The sequence below is a fragment of the Gouania willdenowi genome, chromosome 22 (genome assembly GCF_900634775.1).
Source record: "Gouania willdenowi chromosome 22, fGouWil2.1, whole genome shotgun sequence".
Taxonomy (NCBI): Eukaryota; Metazoa; Chordata; class Actinopteri; order Blenniiformes; family Gobiesocidae; genus Gouania; species Gouania willdenowi.
Window position 1 is genome coordinate 31,975,469 of NC_041065.1, and position 12,017 is coordinate 31,987,485.

Consider the following 12,017-nt stretch of genomic DNA (forward strand, 5'->3'; position numbering starts at 1 on the left):
ACTGCTGGTGGTCTGCTCGTGTTACAATTTAAATTCCTCTGATGATTTATATTACAAACAAACGCTGCCATTGTTAAACATTTTAATAAAACTTTAAATTGAAGGTAAAAACATCTTCATAGGATCAATTCTCTTGTGTAGACACACACATCTGTCTGTGTGTGTGTGTGTGTGTGTGTGTGTGTCACTGCTCTGCACAGAAAGTACCTGCACAAACAGACAGAGTACTTCATCATTACATCAATGTTTCAAATGTCTGTCTGTGTGTGTCTTGCCGTGTTGTGCGTCTCCAGCTCAGAGGCTGTTGTCGTCACTCTGATCCACTTCCTGTCCCACGGTTGCTCTCCTCTGATTGGTCTCTGAGCAGCAGTCTGACACAGAGTGATGTCAGAGGGTGGGGCCCCAGGGTGATGTCACAGAGTGGGCGTGTCTTACCTGCAGTGAGGCTGATCCGTCCTGGTGACATCTCATTGGTGGAGTCCCTCACCTCCCCCACGCTCACCTGGTCCTGATCACACACACACACATTAAACACATGCACGCAAACACACACAAACATACACACACACCTCTGTCCCTGTGAGTGTGTCAGGCCTCAGCAGTTGGTGACCTCCCACCTGTCCCTCACTGGGGGGGTCCAGGTCCTACAGAGAACAGGTGATGATGATGATGATGATGATGATGGTTAATGAATGCTCACCATGTCAGTGTCCTGGAGCTCCTGTAGAGAACTACACAGGCTGGGCAGCACCTCCTCTGACACACACACACACACACACATATATTAAACACACACACACACAAACCCACATACAGTGAGGAAGAGGATGGGGATGATGATGATGATGATGATGATGATGATGATGATGAAGATACCTGTGGTCACTCTGTGGAGCAGCTCTCCTTCTGAGATGTGTCTGACAGCAGTTGTTAGCACACAACTGGAGGGGTATGAGGAAAAGGAGGAGGAAGAGGAGGAGCTGAGAGCACGCTGATCAAGCTCAGGAGGAAGAGGAGGAGCAGGAGAAGGGCAGGGGGAGCAAAGCGGAGGCTCCTCTTCAGCTACTGACATCCACCTGCATGACAGCATCCTGTTAGTGTGCGTGTGTGTGTGTGTGTTTAAGGTGTGTGTCTCACAGAGCCTGTGGGCGGGGCTTCAGCTCCTCCTCTGGTCTCTCTTCGTCCAATGGAAGCTCAGGGTTTCCCAGGGTCAAAGGAGGCGAATCTTCAATATCAGCATCGTTACTTTCTTTTACATGGGCGGGGCCTGGACTGGAAGTGGGCGTGGCTACCCTTTCTGACATCACAGAAAGAATAAAGTGATCAGAATAAATTAAAATGACTATTCTACAAATACATGTTTATATGTATATATACACATACTGTATACATGTTTTATGTGCATATATATATACACTTACATATACAGTCAAGGCCGAAATTATTCATACCCCTGGCATATTTTGACTTAAAGTTACTTTTATTCAACCAGCAAGTTTTTTCTTGGTTGAAAATGACACAGATGTCTCCCAGAAGATAATAAAACAATGTACAAGAGAAATCATTGTGGGAAAAAAATCCTAGCTTTTATTTACATTTGAACAAAAAGTGGCATGTCCAAAATTATTCATACCCTTTGCACATTGTCAGTGTATGGGAAAATCCAAAGTTCTACACCATTCCAAAGCATCATAATGACCCTGATTCATTGGAAACAGCTGTTAATCAACTCAACAGGTGAAAAACAGCAGCTCTCTGCAGTTGGTTTGTGGACAGTCATGGCTAAGAAGACAAAGGAGCTCAATGAGGACCTGAGGCTGCGCATTGTGGCTGCTCACAAATCAGGAAAGGTCTATAAGGCCATATCAAAATGTTTTCAAGTTCCAGTGGCTACAGTGCAAAGTATTATTAAAAACAAGACGTTCCACACTGTGGAAAATCTCAGCAGACGTGGTCGGAAGCAAAAAGTGACACGCGCTGGCCTGGAGGAAAGTGAGAGAGGTGAAAAAGAATCCAAGGATCACCACCAAGGCCATTCTGGTGAATCTGGGCTCCGCTAGTGGCAACATCTCAAGGCAGACAGTTCAATGGACACTGCACACTACTGAGTACCATGGAGGCAGACCAAGGAGGACACCACTTCTCCAGATAAGGCACACAAAAGACCGTTTGGCCTTTGCAAAAGTTCATCTGGACAAAGAAGATGACTTTTGGTCCTCTGTTTCATGGTCAGATGAAACAAAAATGGAACTGTTTGGCCACAATGACGTATCCTTCATTTGGCAAAGAAAAGGAGAAGCCTTCAACCCTAAGAACACTGTCCTCACTGTCAAATATGGTGATAGAAACCTAATGCTTTAGGAGTGTTTTTCAGCCAATGGACCAGGGAACCTAATCACAGTAAACGACATCATGAAAAAAGAGCAATACATCAAGATTATCAACAACAACGTCAAGCAGTCTGCAGAGAAATTGGCTTTGGGCACCAGTGGACATTTCAGCATGACAATGACCCAAAACATACAGCAAAAGTGAAGAAACGGTTAGCAGACAAAAACATCAATGTGTTGCAGTGGCCCAGCCAGAGTCCTGACTTGAATCCAATTGAAAACCTGTGGAGGGAGCTGAAGATCAGGGTGATGGCAAGGAGAACCTCCAACCTGAAAGATTTGTAACTTATCGCTAATGATGAATGAGCAAAAATACCAGTGGACACAAAAAGCTGATCAACAACTATAAGAAGCGTTTGATTGCTTTTATTGCCAATAAAAGCTTTTCTATTAATTCTTGTATGAATAATTTTGGACATGCCACTTTTTGTTCAAATGTAAATAAAAGCTAGGAATTTTTTTTTTCCACAATGATGTCTCTTGTACATTGTCTTATCTTCTGGGAGACATCTGTGTCATTTTCAATCAAGAAAAAAACTTGCTGGTTGAATAAAAGTAACTTTAAGTCAAAATATGCCAGGGGTATGAATCATTTCGGACTTGACTGTATACATATATGTCACTAAAGTCTCTCCAATGGTCAATAGGGTCAAACCTGGCTCTGTGATTGGCTGAGCAGGGTCCTGATTGGGCTGTGTGGGAGGGGGCGTGGCTATAGGCGTGGTTATGGGCGTGGCCCTGGTGCTGGACGGGGTGGGGCTGGTCTGAGGCGATGGTCCAGGTGTTGGCAGCAGTGTGAGGAGCTGGTCCTGTAACAGAAACAGTAGTCAGACATGGACCCAGACCCAGTGTGGACCTCATAGACCTGCTCAGCACCTCAGGCCCTTGTTCTGGTTCTAGTCTTGGTTCCAAGGTCTCTCTCTGACCCAGCATCCGGCTCAGGGTCTCAGTCAGGACCTGGTTGACCAGCTGTCGGAGAACCTCAGGGTCTACGTCCATGTTTAGGTCCACAGTGAGCTGGAGGCCTCCAGCAGGGGGCGCTGGAATATTATCAGTCAGAGAGGGGGAGGAGTCATAGAATAGGTAGGTGTTAGAGTGGAGGGGGAGGAGTCAGACCTACCTGTATCAGAGGCTGAGCTTTGCTCCTGAGGATCTGATTGGTCAGCGTGTGGGTGGAGCACGGGGTCAGAGGGAGGAGGAGGGAACATCTCAGAGATCATCTTAAACATCAGCTGTTGCTCCAACCTAAACACAAACATGCACAGAAACACACTGGTTCTATTGTTTCGATTGGGTCCACTGGTTCTATTGGTTCTACTGGTACTATTGTTTCCAATGGTTCTAATGGGTCCACTGGTACTACTGGTTCCACTGTTTCTAATGGGTCCACTGGTTCGATTGGTTACTCACCACTCCACCAGCTGGTGCTCCATGGCATTCTGCTGGATGGACTGCAATGGGTTTTGATGGTGTGTGGAAGGGGCTCTGGGAGGGAAGGACGGACCCTGGTACTGAACGAGAGGAGGAGACGGAGCCCCGTCCACCTCTAGAACCTCCTCCTGTTTATAGACCTGTGATGGAGACAGACTCTATAAACCAGGGGTGTCAGACTCCAGTCCTCGAGGGCCGGATTCCTGAGACTTTTAGATGTCTCCCTGCTCCAACACACCTGAATCAAGTGAATGGCTCGTAGTTAAGCTTCTGCAGAGCTTGATGACAACATATTGGTTTCAACGAGGTGTGTCGGAGCAGGGAGACATCTAAAAGTCCCAGAAATCCAGCCCTTGAGGACTGGAGTCCAACACCCCTGCTATAGACTACAGATATGTCCACGTACCTGCTCATCAGCCACACAAAGGAGCTCTGATTGTGGGAGGAGCTTCTTCTCCTCCTCTTCGTCACTCCTCCCATCCACCGCCTCAGCTATATTCAATGTGGGCGGGACTTGATCAACCTGTACCTGCTGATATAACAACACCTATCAAAGGGATTCAAATACAGCTCAATCCTTTACCTAAAGGCTCCGCAGTCATTGGTGTATCTTTAGCCCCTCCCCCATGATCCAGTGACCAATCAGCCTCACACCACGTCCTCTGACCTGAAGTTGGGATGTTACATCAGTGGGAGGATTTTCAGTGGGAGGGGCTTCAGTGGGAGGTGATGATGTCAGTGTTGGATGCTCGTGTCTGGAGGTAGTTTTGATCCGAGGACGACCTGTGAATAATAAACACACACTAAAGTTTACTTTAAAATAAAATGTTCCATTATCAGTGAAAGTTAAAAAACGTTTGGTTTGGGGGAGTTTAGTTCACATCTATTCACTGACCCAGGGGGATCGCCATGGTAACAGGTGGAGGGGGCGGAGCCAAGGCAATGGGAGGTATCCAAAGTGGGGGCGGAGCTACAGGTGGGCTGGTCTGAGTCTTACAGGACTTCATCTTCAGCCCTGGAAGCATCATCAGTAGATGGTTTAATGACAGTGATTAATAATAGCTATTAATAACAGTGGTTAATATTAATAATATGCTGGTTAATAACACAGTGACAATAATAGTGATTAATAACAGATGAATAACAGTGATTAATATTAATAACAGTGAGGGAGCAGAGCTTTATCAGCCTTATCACTAATCAAAGAACAAAAGTTTAATAAAGTTTCTCTAATCACTGATGGAGTCTAAGGAAGCTCCGCCCACACCTCTGACGCTCTCCACGATGCGGGGGCGGGGCTTCTTTAGGGGCGTAGAGGAGGGTGAGCTGAGACGAAGGTACGGACTCTTCTTCAGAGTCCTCCTCAAACCTTGGTGAGGGGCCCGGCCGTACACACGGGTCAGGAGGTTCTCACCATCCGACACCCTGTGAGGCTCCGCCCCCTCAGGCTGCAAACACACACACAGAACATCAGTGTGTGATCACGTAACCAGTCAGAGCAGGACACAAAAACTGACCCTTCCCGCTCGCCGTCCTCCACCTCCTGGCTTTGTCCTATTGGCTGGGCGCCGTGACATCACAGCAGTGTCTGGAGCTTCATGGGCGGAGCTCTGAGTCTGAGGAAGGTGAAGTTAATGTTTTACTACGTTCATTCATTCATTCATTATTTCATTAATCTATTCACTCATTCATTATTTAATACACCTGTCACTGTGAAGTCATCACTGCTCACTTTGCTCATCCATCATATGCAATTAATCTAACTATTATTCATCCATTCCTCCATCCAACCATTATTAATCAATGGAATTCATCCATCATCCATCCATTTAATCCAAAAATTATCAGGCTGTAGTTCTCCTCTCCTCCAGAGGGGGCAGCAGCTCACCTGTAGACTGATCCAGGCTTCCACAGTGTTCCTGACTCTACAGAAACACACACACACGTCAGTAACTAGTCCTGAGGTCATGAAGTGATGAGGTCGTGGCCCTTACCTGTTGACAGACAGTCCCTGTCCACTGCTGTTCCTCTGCATAGATTGGAGGTTCTCCTCCAGCAGAGTTTTCTGTCTACGGACCAGACGTAGAACCTGAGCTGCCTCCTCCAGTGGACCAGGATCTACAGACTGGTTAGGATGGACAGACATTGGTTACGGACAGACCAAAAACTACAGACACACCTACAGTCTCACCTGTTTCAGCTCAGCTCTCACACGTCCCGCCTCCTTTAACCTCCTAATGGCTGCCCTGTGGCTCTGATTGGCTGGTTTAGAAGCATCGTGGACTTGCAGGTTCTCTCTAAGTTAAAGTAGACATGACACTGACCAGTTTATACGTGAAATTGTTTAAATGTGTTTGTGTCAAACATGTTGTCAGAGAAAAAGGAAATATTAGCATGTATTAGAATGGAAGACCAAAAATGTAATGCAAATTAATAAAATTATCGACACTCATCAATAAATAATCAATAGACCAAAATAAAGGGTTAGTAACTTATAGCTCTAAAGACAATAAGAACATGACACACACAGTGCTGCATCTGTGCAGCTCAGAAATGACAAACAGCTGCTGTTGCTAAGCAACACCACAGAGGTAACCATGGCAACAGTAGAAGAGACGCTGATGAAGCATCCTACACACATCTAAACCTAACGATGATTCATGAGGCACACGCATTTATTTTGAAGGGCTTGAGTGTTCATGTGTCTGTCCGTGTAAGTGTCCGCGCGCACGCCACACACACACACACACACACACACACACACACACACACACACACACACACACACACACACACACACACACACACACACACACACACACACACACACACTCTGCGCAGCCTCAGTACGTCATTTACGTGTATGTGTGTGGATGTAGTGTTGTAGGGACGGTCAGTGGTCGGTATGTCCCCCCCGGTTCTCTCGGTGGTCAGGGCCCAGTGTTTCCTGTGTGACCTCCCCCGGAGACCGTGGGCGGTGGTCCAGGACTTCTCTGAGCCGGTGTGTCGGGGCTGTGTGAACTACGAAGGTTCTGAGCGCGTGGAGCGGGTCATCGAGAGCACCCGGAGCCTGAAGCGGTTCCACCGAACCCCCGGTAAGACCCCCAAGGACCTCCATCAGCCCGCAGTGGACCGAGGCCGGGAGCCGAGTTCACACTGTACGGAACCAGACCGGAACCACGCGGTCCCGGGACAGAACGAGGCCGGGGGGGTGCAGTGCAGTCCGGACCAGGACCAGGAACGGGAAGTGAGGGAGAAGCAGCGGAACGCGGAGGCGCTGAACGAGCTCCAGGAGAGTCTCCGGAACCGGAAGGAGGATTGGACCGGGCGGCCACGGGGGGTCCGGGACACCCTGAGGCTTCTGTCCTCCTGCACCCCGTTCATGGTCCGGTTCAAGAAGGACCACGGACTGCTGGGCCGAGTGTTCGGCTTCGACGCGGTGTCCAAACCGGGCGCGGACCACGAGTTGAAGATCTTCATCGAGTACCCGAGCGGTTCCGGTACCGTGTTCTCCAGCGCGTCCGCCGCGGCCCGACAGATGTATCAGGACTGCATGAGAGACCCGAACCGGAGCCTGTCCTCCGGGTTCCGGTACCTGGAGTATCAGAGGCGACCCGTTACCGGGACTAGCACCGGTACCGGGGACTGGCGGCTCCTGGGGGAGCTGCTCCCGGAGCCGCTGCGGGGCTTCAGGGCGGGGCCAGAGGAGGAGCTTCTCCCGGACCCAGAACCCAGACCTAGTGACCCGGACCTGTGCGCGTCCCCGGAGCTCCGCGTGCACAGAGAGACGCCGCCCGTGCACGCGCCTCCTGATAAGGACCGGGAGTGCACGCGCTCCCCGCTCAGCTGCTCCGTGTGTAACGACCGGCTCGAGGACACGCACTTTGTTCAGTGTCCGTCCGTGCACGCGCACAGGTTCTGCTTCCCGTGCACGCGGGACAGCATCCGCGCACAGGGCGAGGGGGAGGTGTTCTGTCCCAGCGGGGGGCGCTGCGGCCTCAGGGGGGGCCGCGGACCCTGGGCCTTCATGGAGGCCGAGATCAGCTCCATCCTCAGCGGACACGTGACCAGGGAGCAGCCCGAGTGACGTCACAGCCACCGCTTATGTGAACTCTCCGACCTACACCTGGACCAGAACCAGAACCACCTGTCCGTGTCAACTAATGACTCACCTCAATTTAATCTTCTAATAAGTTTGACTTTTTTAATTAAATTAAAGTTTCATTTTTTTGTGTCAGCAATAAAACAACTGTGGAGTGCGTGGTGTTTGTACTTCCGGTTCATGTGCACACACCTGGGTTGTTGGAGACATGGTTCCGTCTCCATGGTAACAGGCATTGGTCCTACAGGACAGAACAGAAGCTGATGAAGCTATGCTAACATCCCATAATGAGAAACTTGAATCTATGTGAAACATTTCTACATGTGAACTCATCAGTGTTCAGGAAAAAGATCAGAACCACAAACATACCATGGCAACAGTTAGTAAACAACAACAATCAGGGCCCATTTGGGGTTGTGAGACACTGGGAGGGGTTGCCAGGTGCCTTCAAGAAACTAAAAATATTTTAACTATTTTTACCCTTTTTCTGCAACTCCACCAAACTTGCCACATTTTAACATAATTTCATCACTTTTTCTTGCCATATTTTTGGACCTTTTAAAACATTTTTGCTACATTACTCCCATTACACTTCTCCATCACATTTCAAGGTCTTATTTTTTCCACTTTCAAGACATGTTTAGCACTTATAAACCCTTTCCACCACTTTTACACCTAATGTCACACATTTTGACCCATTATTATCACTTTTAACCTCTTCGCCATATTTCATGATTCTTTTAGGCAATTTAAGCACATTCACCATTTGTCATGCCCATTATTTGCAAGTTTAAACTAATTGTTCCAATATTGAGACTTTTTTTTTTTTTAAACCATGTTTTCTGTCCATTTTGCTTACTTTAATTTGGAACTTTTAAACAATTTCTGTGGTTTTTAAAATATCATTTCACCACCTTTTCCACAATTTATTATTATTTTTTTGGTTACGTTTAACTTATTTTATTTGTGATTAAAACAAGGATTTCCATCTTTAAGATGACTACAATAATAGTAAAGTTTCTGGATAACAGTGGATATTATTCAGATGAATAAATAAATGTGGTTATCACAGATTCATAGAACAATGGACCATTATTTTACTGACTTTATGGATGGACCCCAAAAATCTCTCCCCTTTATTCCCCCTTATATTTGACCCTGTCTCCACGTGACTGTTCTTCACGGTTCAAGTCTGTGTTCAACCACCTTCAGCTACAGTGGGGGTCCCCGCTCCCTGGAACCTTTATTTTGGGGGCCACCACTGCTCTACACACTTTACCTGCTGTGTAGGGGAGTGTGGGTGGAGCTACAGCTGTGTTGTCAGTCTGGGCGTGGCTTGTGACGAGGCGCAGGGCAGACTCCAACAGTCGTCTCTGATTGGAGCAGAATGGACCAATGAGCAGTGAGATAGCAGTGAGGACTAACACAGAGAGGTGAGAGGTTTACCTGTTCACTGTGACTCTGCATCGTCTCCTGGTGCTGCTGGACACGCCCCCTACAGTCAGATGACAACACAAACAGCTCCTATTGGTTCATAATGTTTGGAAGAATTAATAACAGACTGAAACAAACTGATCAGAGATGCTGTAAAGCAGCTGGTGATTGTGTTAACTGGTGACTGAGTTAGAGTTTTGTGTGTGTGTGTGTGTAGGACCTCTCAGTCTGCAGCAGCTTCTGCACTCCATCATTCAGCTGATCTAGCTGAGCATCCAACGCTGTGTGAGCCTGAACACACACACACATTATCATCTCTCACACACACACACACACACACACACACACACACACACACACACACACACACACACACACACACACACACACACACACACACACACACACACACACACACACACCTTAATTAAAGGAACAGTGGCTTCCATCAATGAAGCTGCTGCTGTGTTGTTGGCGCTTCCATGGTAATCACACTGAGCCCCCCTCCCCTGGGCGTGGCCTGGCGCATCATGGGAGCTAAACAATGATTTCTGGGCCAGTGTGACCTTGACCTCCCTCCTGTGGGGGGCACTATGAGAGCTGAAAGGAAACACGATGGATTAAAGTCTCACACACACTCGTGACACAAAGAAGAGGGGAGGAGCTCAGAGTAGAGCTGCTGCTGCTCCTTTGCATTAAAAAGAGCCAGATGAGGTGGACTCCACCCTGGTGAGGCGTTCAGGGCCCGTCCCAAACATCAGGGCACTCTGTGTCTCTGATGGACTGGGAACGCTTCGGGACCCCGGGAACAGCTGGAGGAAGTGGGTGGGGAGAAGGACGTCTGGGCTTCGCTGCTCAGGATGCTACCCCCACAAACCCACCATGGATAGATGGATGTTTATAAACAGATGAATAGTAGGTGTTCTCTCACCGCTCTCTGAGAGCTGCCAACAGCTTCTCTCGACCTCCAGCAGAGAAACGTGACGTCATCAGCTCTGGAGCTGCTGGGGGAAGCAGAGGGGGGTTGGGGGGTCAGTGTGACGTCAGGATGACATATGTGCTTATTATTATTATGAATCAATATGATCATTATCAATAACATTATGGTCGATATTATTGCAGTTATTGTTCCTATAAACTGTGTCGTTAGTGTAATTATGTAATATTCACAGTGATTTATCCATTGTGGGACAAATAAATTAAAACTGACAGACTGAATAAATAAATTAGTGCTGCGTTTAAATCTGTGATGTATTGTTTGTCTGAATATTGTTTAGTACCTGATAAGTTGGTATCACTGTGATGATAATACACGGTTTGTTCGTAAATATTATCAACAGTTTCTTTTCCTAAATAATGACAAATCACCTCTGTGGGAGTTGAATTACTAAGAAAGCTATAACGTAAATTAAAAAGTGTAAACTTGCAGTGTGTCTGTTGGTCATCACATAGCTCGGTCTCCAGTTTGTCTCTTGCACCATCTTGCACTGCCTCTGCTGCCCGCCGAGTGTCACCCATCTTCGGCTGCGGGCCGCGGGGACAGCCTCGCAGCTCCCGGACGGTGACCGGAGCGGCTCCCGGTCCCCTGTCCGGTGGATTAACCCGGGTGGAGCGCAATAAGACCCCCACTGTGTCCGAGCAACACTGGTCCCGGTGTCTGACGGGAGGCGGCATGCTAACGGGTTAGCATTAGCGGCTAATAACTGCTGAAAAGTGGCTCCAAGCAGTCAGAGAGTCCTTAAAGTGTCGAGGTTGGAATAAAAACTGCTTTACCGGTAACACGAGGAAACAAACTTTATATAAAGTTACAAAGAAGTTTAAAAACAACATCTGAACTACGCCTCGATATCCGTTACCAAGGAAACCGGACATGCGCGGATGATACAGTGCGACGCGTCACTCCGTCTCTTGAGCAAAGACAGATGTTCAAAGTTCCTGTGAATAACACACGTCTCACTCTGTTATACAGCTGTAAAAACAGGTTACACAAATAAAACGAATATATATATAAAATATATTTTTACAAATCATTCACAAAGAGCTTTGTTTATTGTAGAGATTTTTTGACTAACATTTTAAATATTTTACACCAAAGTGAGATTATTTCCCACCTTTAGCAACTGTTTTATTTTTCAGTTTTCATCAAAAGCCAGACTGGTAAACCATCAGGGATGTGGCCCATCATCAACTGGAACCATTCACAAAAATCATTGTAATCTTTGCAGTTTTTATTGGACCACAGAAGCTGCTGTTTACGTAATCTGACACCTCTTATTGTTTAATCTGACAGATATAAAATCTACTTTTAACTACAACAGTTAAGAAGCTTTGCTCCTTATTGGTCATTTTCTTTTCAATGACCATTTTTTTGCGTATATTTATAATAAATCTGATGTTTTCCCTCTCAGGATGGTGGAGGTGAGCTACATTTGTAGCCACAGCCCAATGAGGCAGATTTTAACAGAAGGTTGGTAGTTTCATTCAGAGAAGTGTTAGAAACCCGTTTATTTTTCTCAGATTGATGTTCCTCAGCTGCTGAACATAAGTTGTAAACTACATTTCCCATGATGCACCAGTCCAAGAGCATCTCTGTTGTCCATGCATGTGTGATTGTCTGTAGTGTGGGTGTAGTGTGAAGAGCAGAGACAGACTGAGTCGAC

The 12,017-nt window shown here is 47.1% G+C and overlaps 2 protein-coding genes across 12 annotated transcripts; one reads left to right on the forward strand and one right to left on the reverse strand.

The window, feature by feature from the left end:
- Nucleotides 1–68: 68 nt before the first annotated feature.
- kiaa0586 (KIAA0586 ortholog) lies at nucleotides 69–11,247 on the reverse strand. 11 transcript variants are annotated; one of them, XM_028438813.1, is made up of 26 exons: nucleotides 10,785–11,247; nucleotides 10,289–10,361; nucleotides 9,780–9,957; nucleotides 9,578–9,648; nucleotides 9,370–9,418; nucleotides 9,203–9,296; nucleotides 8,116–8,164; nucleotides 6,013–6,118; nucleotides 5,816–5,946; nucleotides 5,710–5,746; nucleotides 5,339–5,437; nucleotides 5,089–5,269; nucleotides 4,717–4,836; nucleotides 4,489–4,604; nucleotides 4,228–4,368; nucleotides 3,801–3,979; nucleotides 3,511–3,635; nucleotides 3,267–3,430; nucleotides 3,046–3,199; nucleotides 1,138–1,297; nucleotides 877–1,076; nucleotides 701–756; nucleotides 570–644; nucleotides 436–508; nucleotides 276–371; nucleotides 69–207 (listed from the first exon to the last, which is right to left on the reverse strand). In XM_028438813.1, exons 1-25 carry the CDS (start codon nucleotides 11,029–11,031, stop codon nucleotides 295–297), a joined length of 2,955 nt encoding a protein of 984 aa, XP_028294614.1. In that variant the 5' UTR covers nucleotides 11,032–11,247; the 3' UTR covers nucleotides 69–207; nucleotides 276–294. The 11 variants fall into 11 exon arrangements, 10 of the variants coding, with proteins under 10 accessions (XP_028294614.1, XP_028294615.1, XP_028294622.1 ...); XM_028438814.1 differs by having other exon boundaries at nucleotides 69–371; nucleotides 10,289–10,358; XM_028438821.1 differs by having other exon boundaries at nucleotides 69–371; nucleotides 3,801–3,961; nucleotides 4,228–4,350.
- irf2bpl (interferon regulatory factor 2 binding protein-like) lies at nucleotides 6,661–8,072 on the forward strand. The gene has a single exon (XM_028438824.1). It carries the CDS (start codon nucleotides 6,727–6,729, stop codon nucleotides 7,906–7,908), a length of 1,182 nt encoding a protein of 393 aa, XP_028294625.1. The 5' UTR covers nucleotides 6,661–6,726; the 3' UTR covers nucleotides 7,909–8,072.
- Nucleotides 11,248–12,017: the final 770 nt, after the last annotated feature.

Coding starts and splice junctions, on each gene's coding strand:
- irf2bpl (XM_028438824.1), top strand. CDS start 6,727: ATGTCCCCCCCGGTTCTCTCGGTGGTCAGGGCCCAGTGTTTCCTGTGT.
- kiaa0586 (XM_028438813.1), bottom strand. CDS start 11,031: ATGCCGCCTCCCGTCAGACACCGGGACCAGTGTTGCTCGGACACAGTG. Junction 6,119..8,115: donor CCATGTCTCCAACAACCCAG/GTGTGTGCACAT, acceptor ACTTTAACTTAG/AGAGAACCTGCAAGTCCACG. Junction 5,270..5,338: donor GAGGACGGCGAGCGGGAAGG/GTCAGTTTTTGT, acceptor GTGTGTTTGCAG/CCTGAGGGGGCGGAGCCTCA.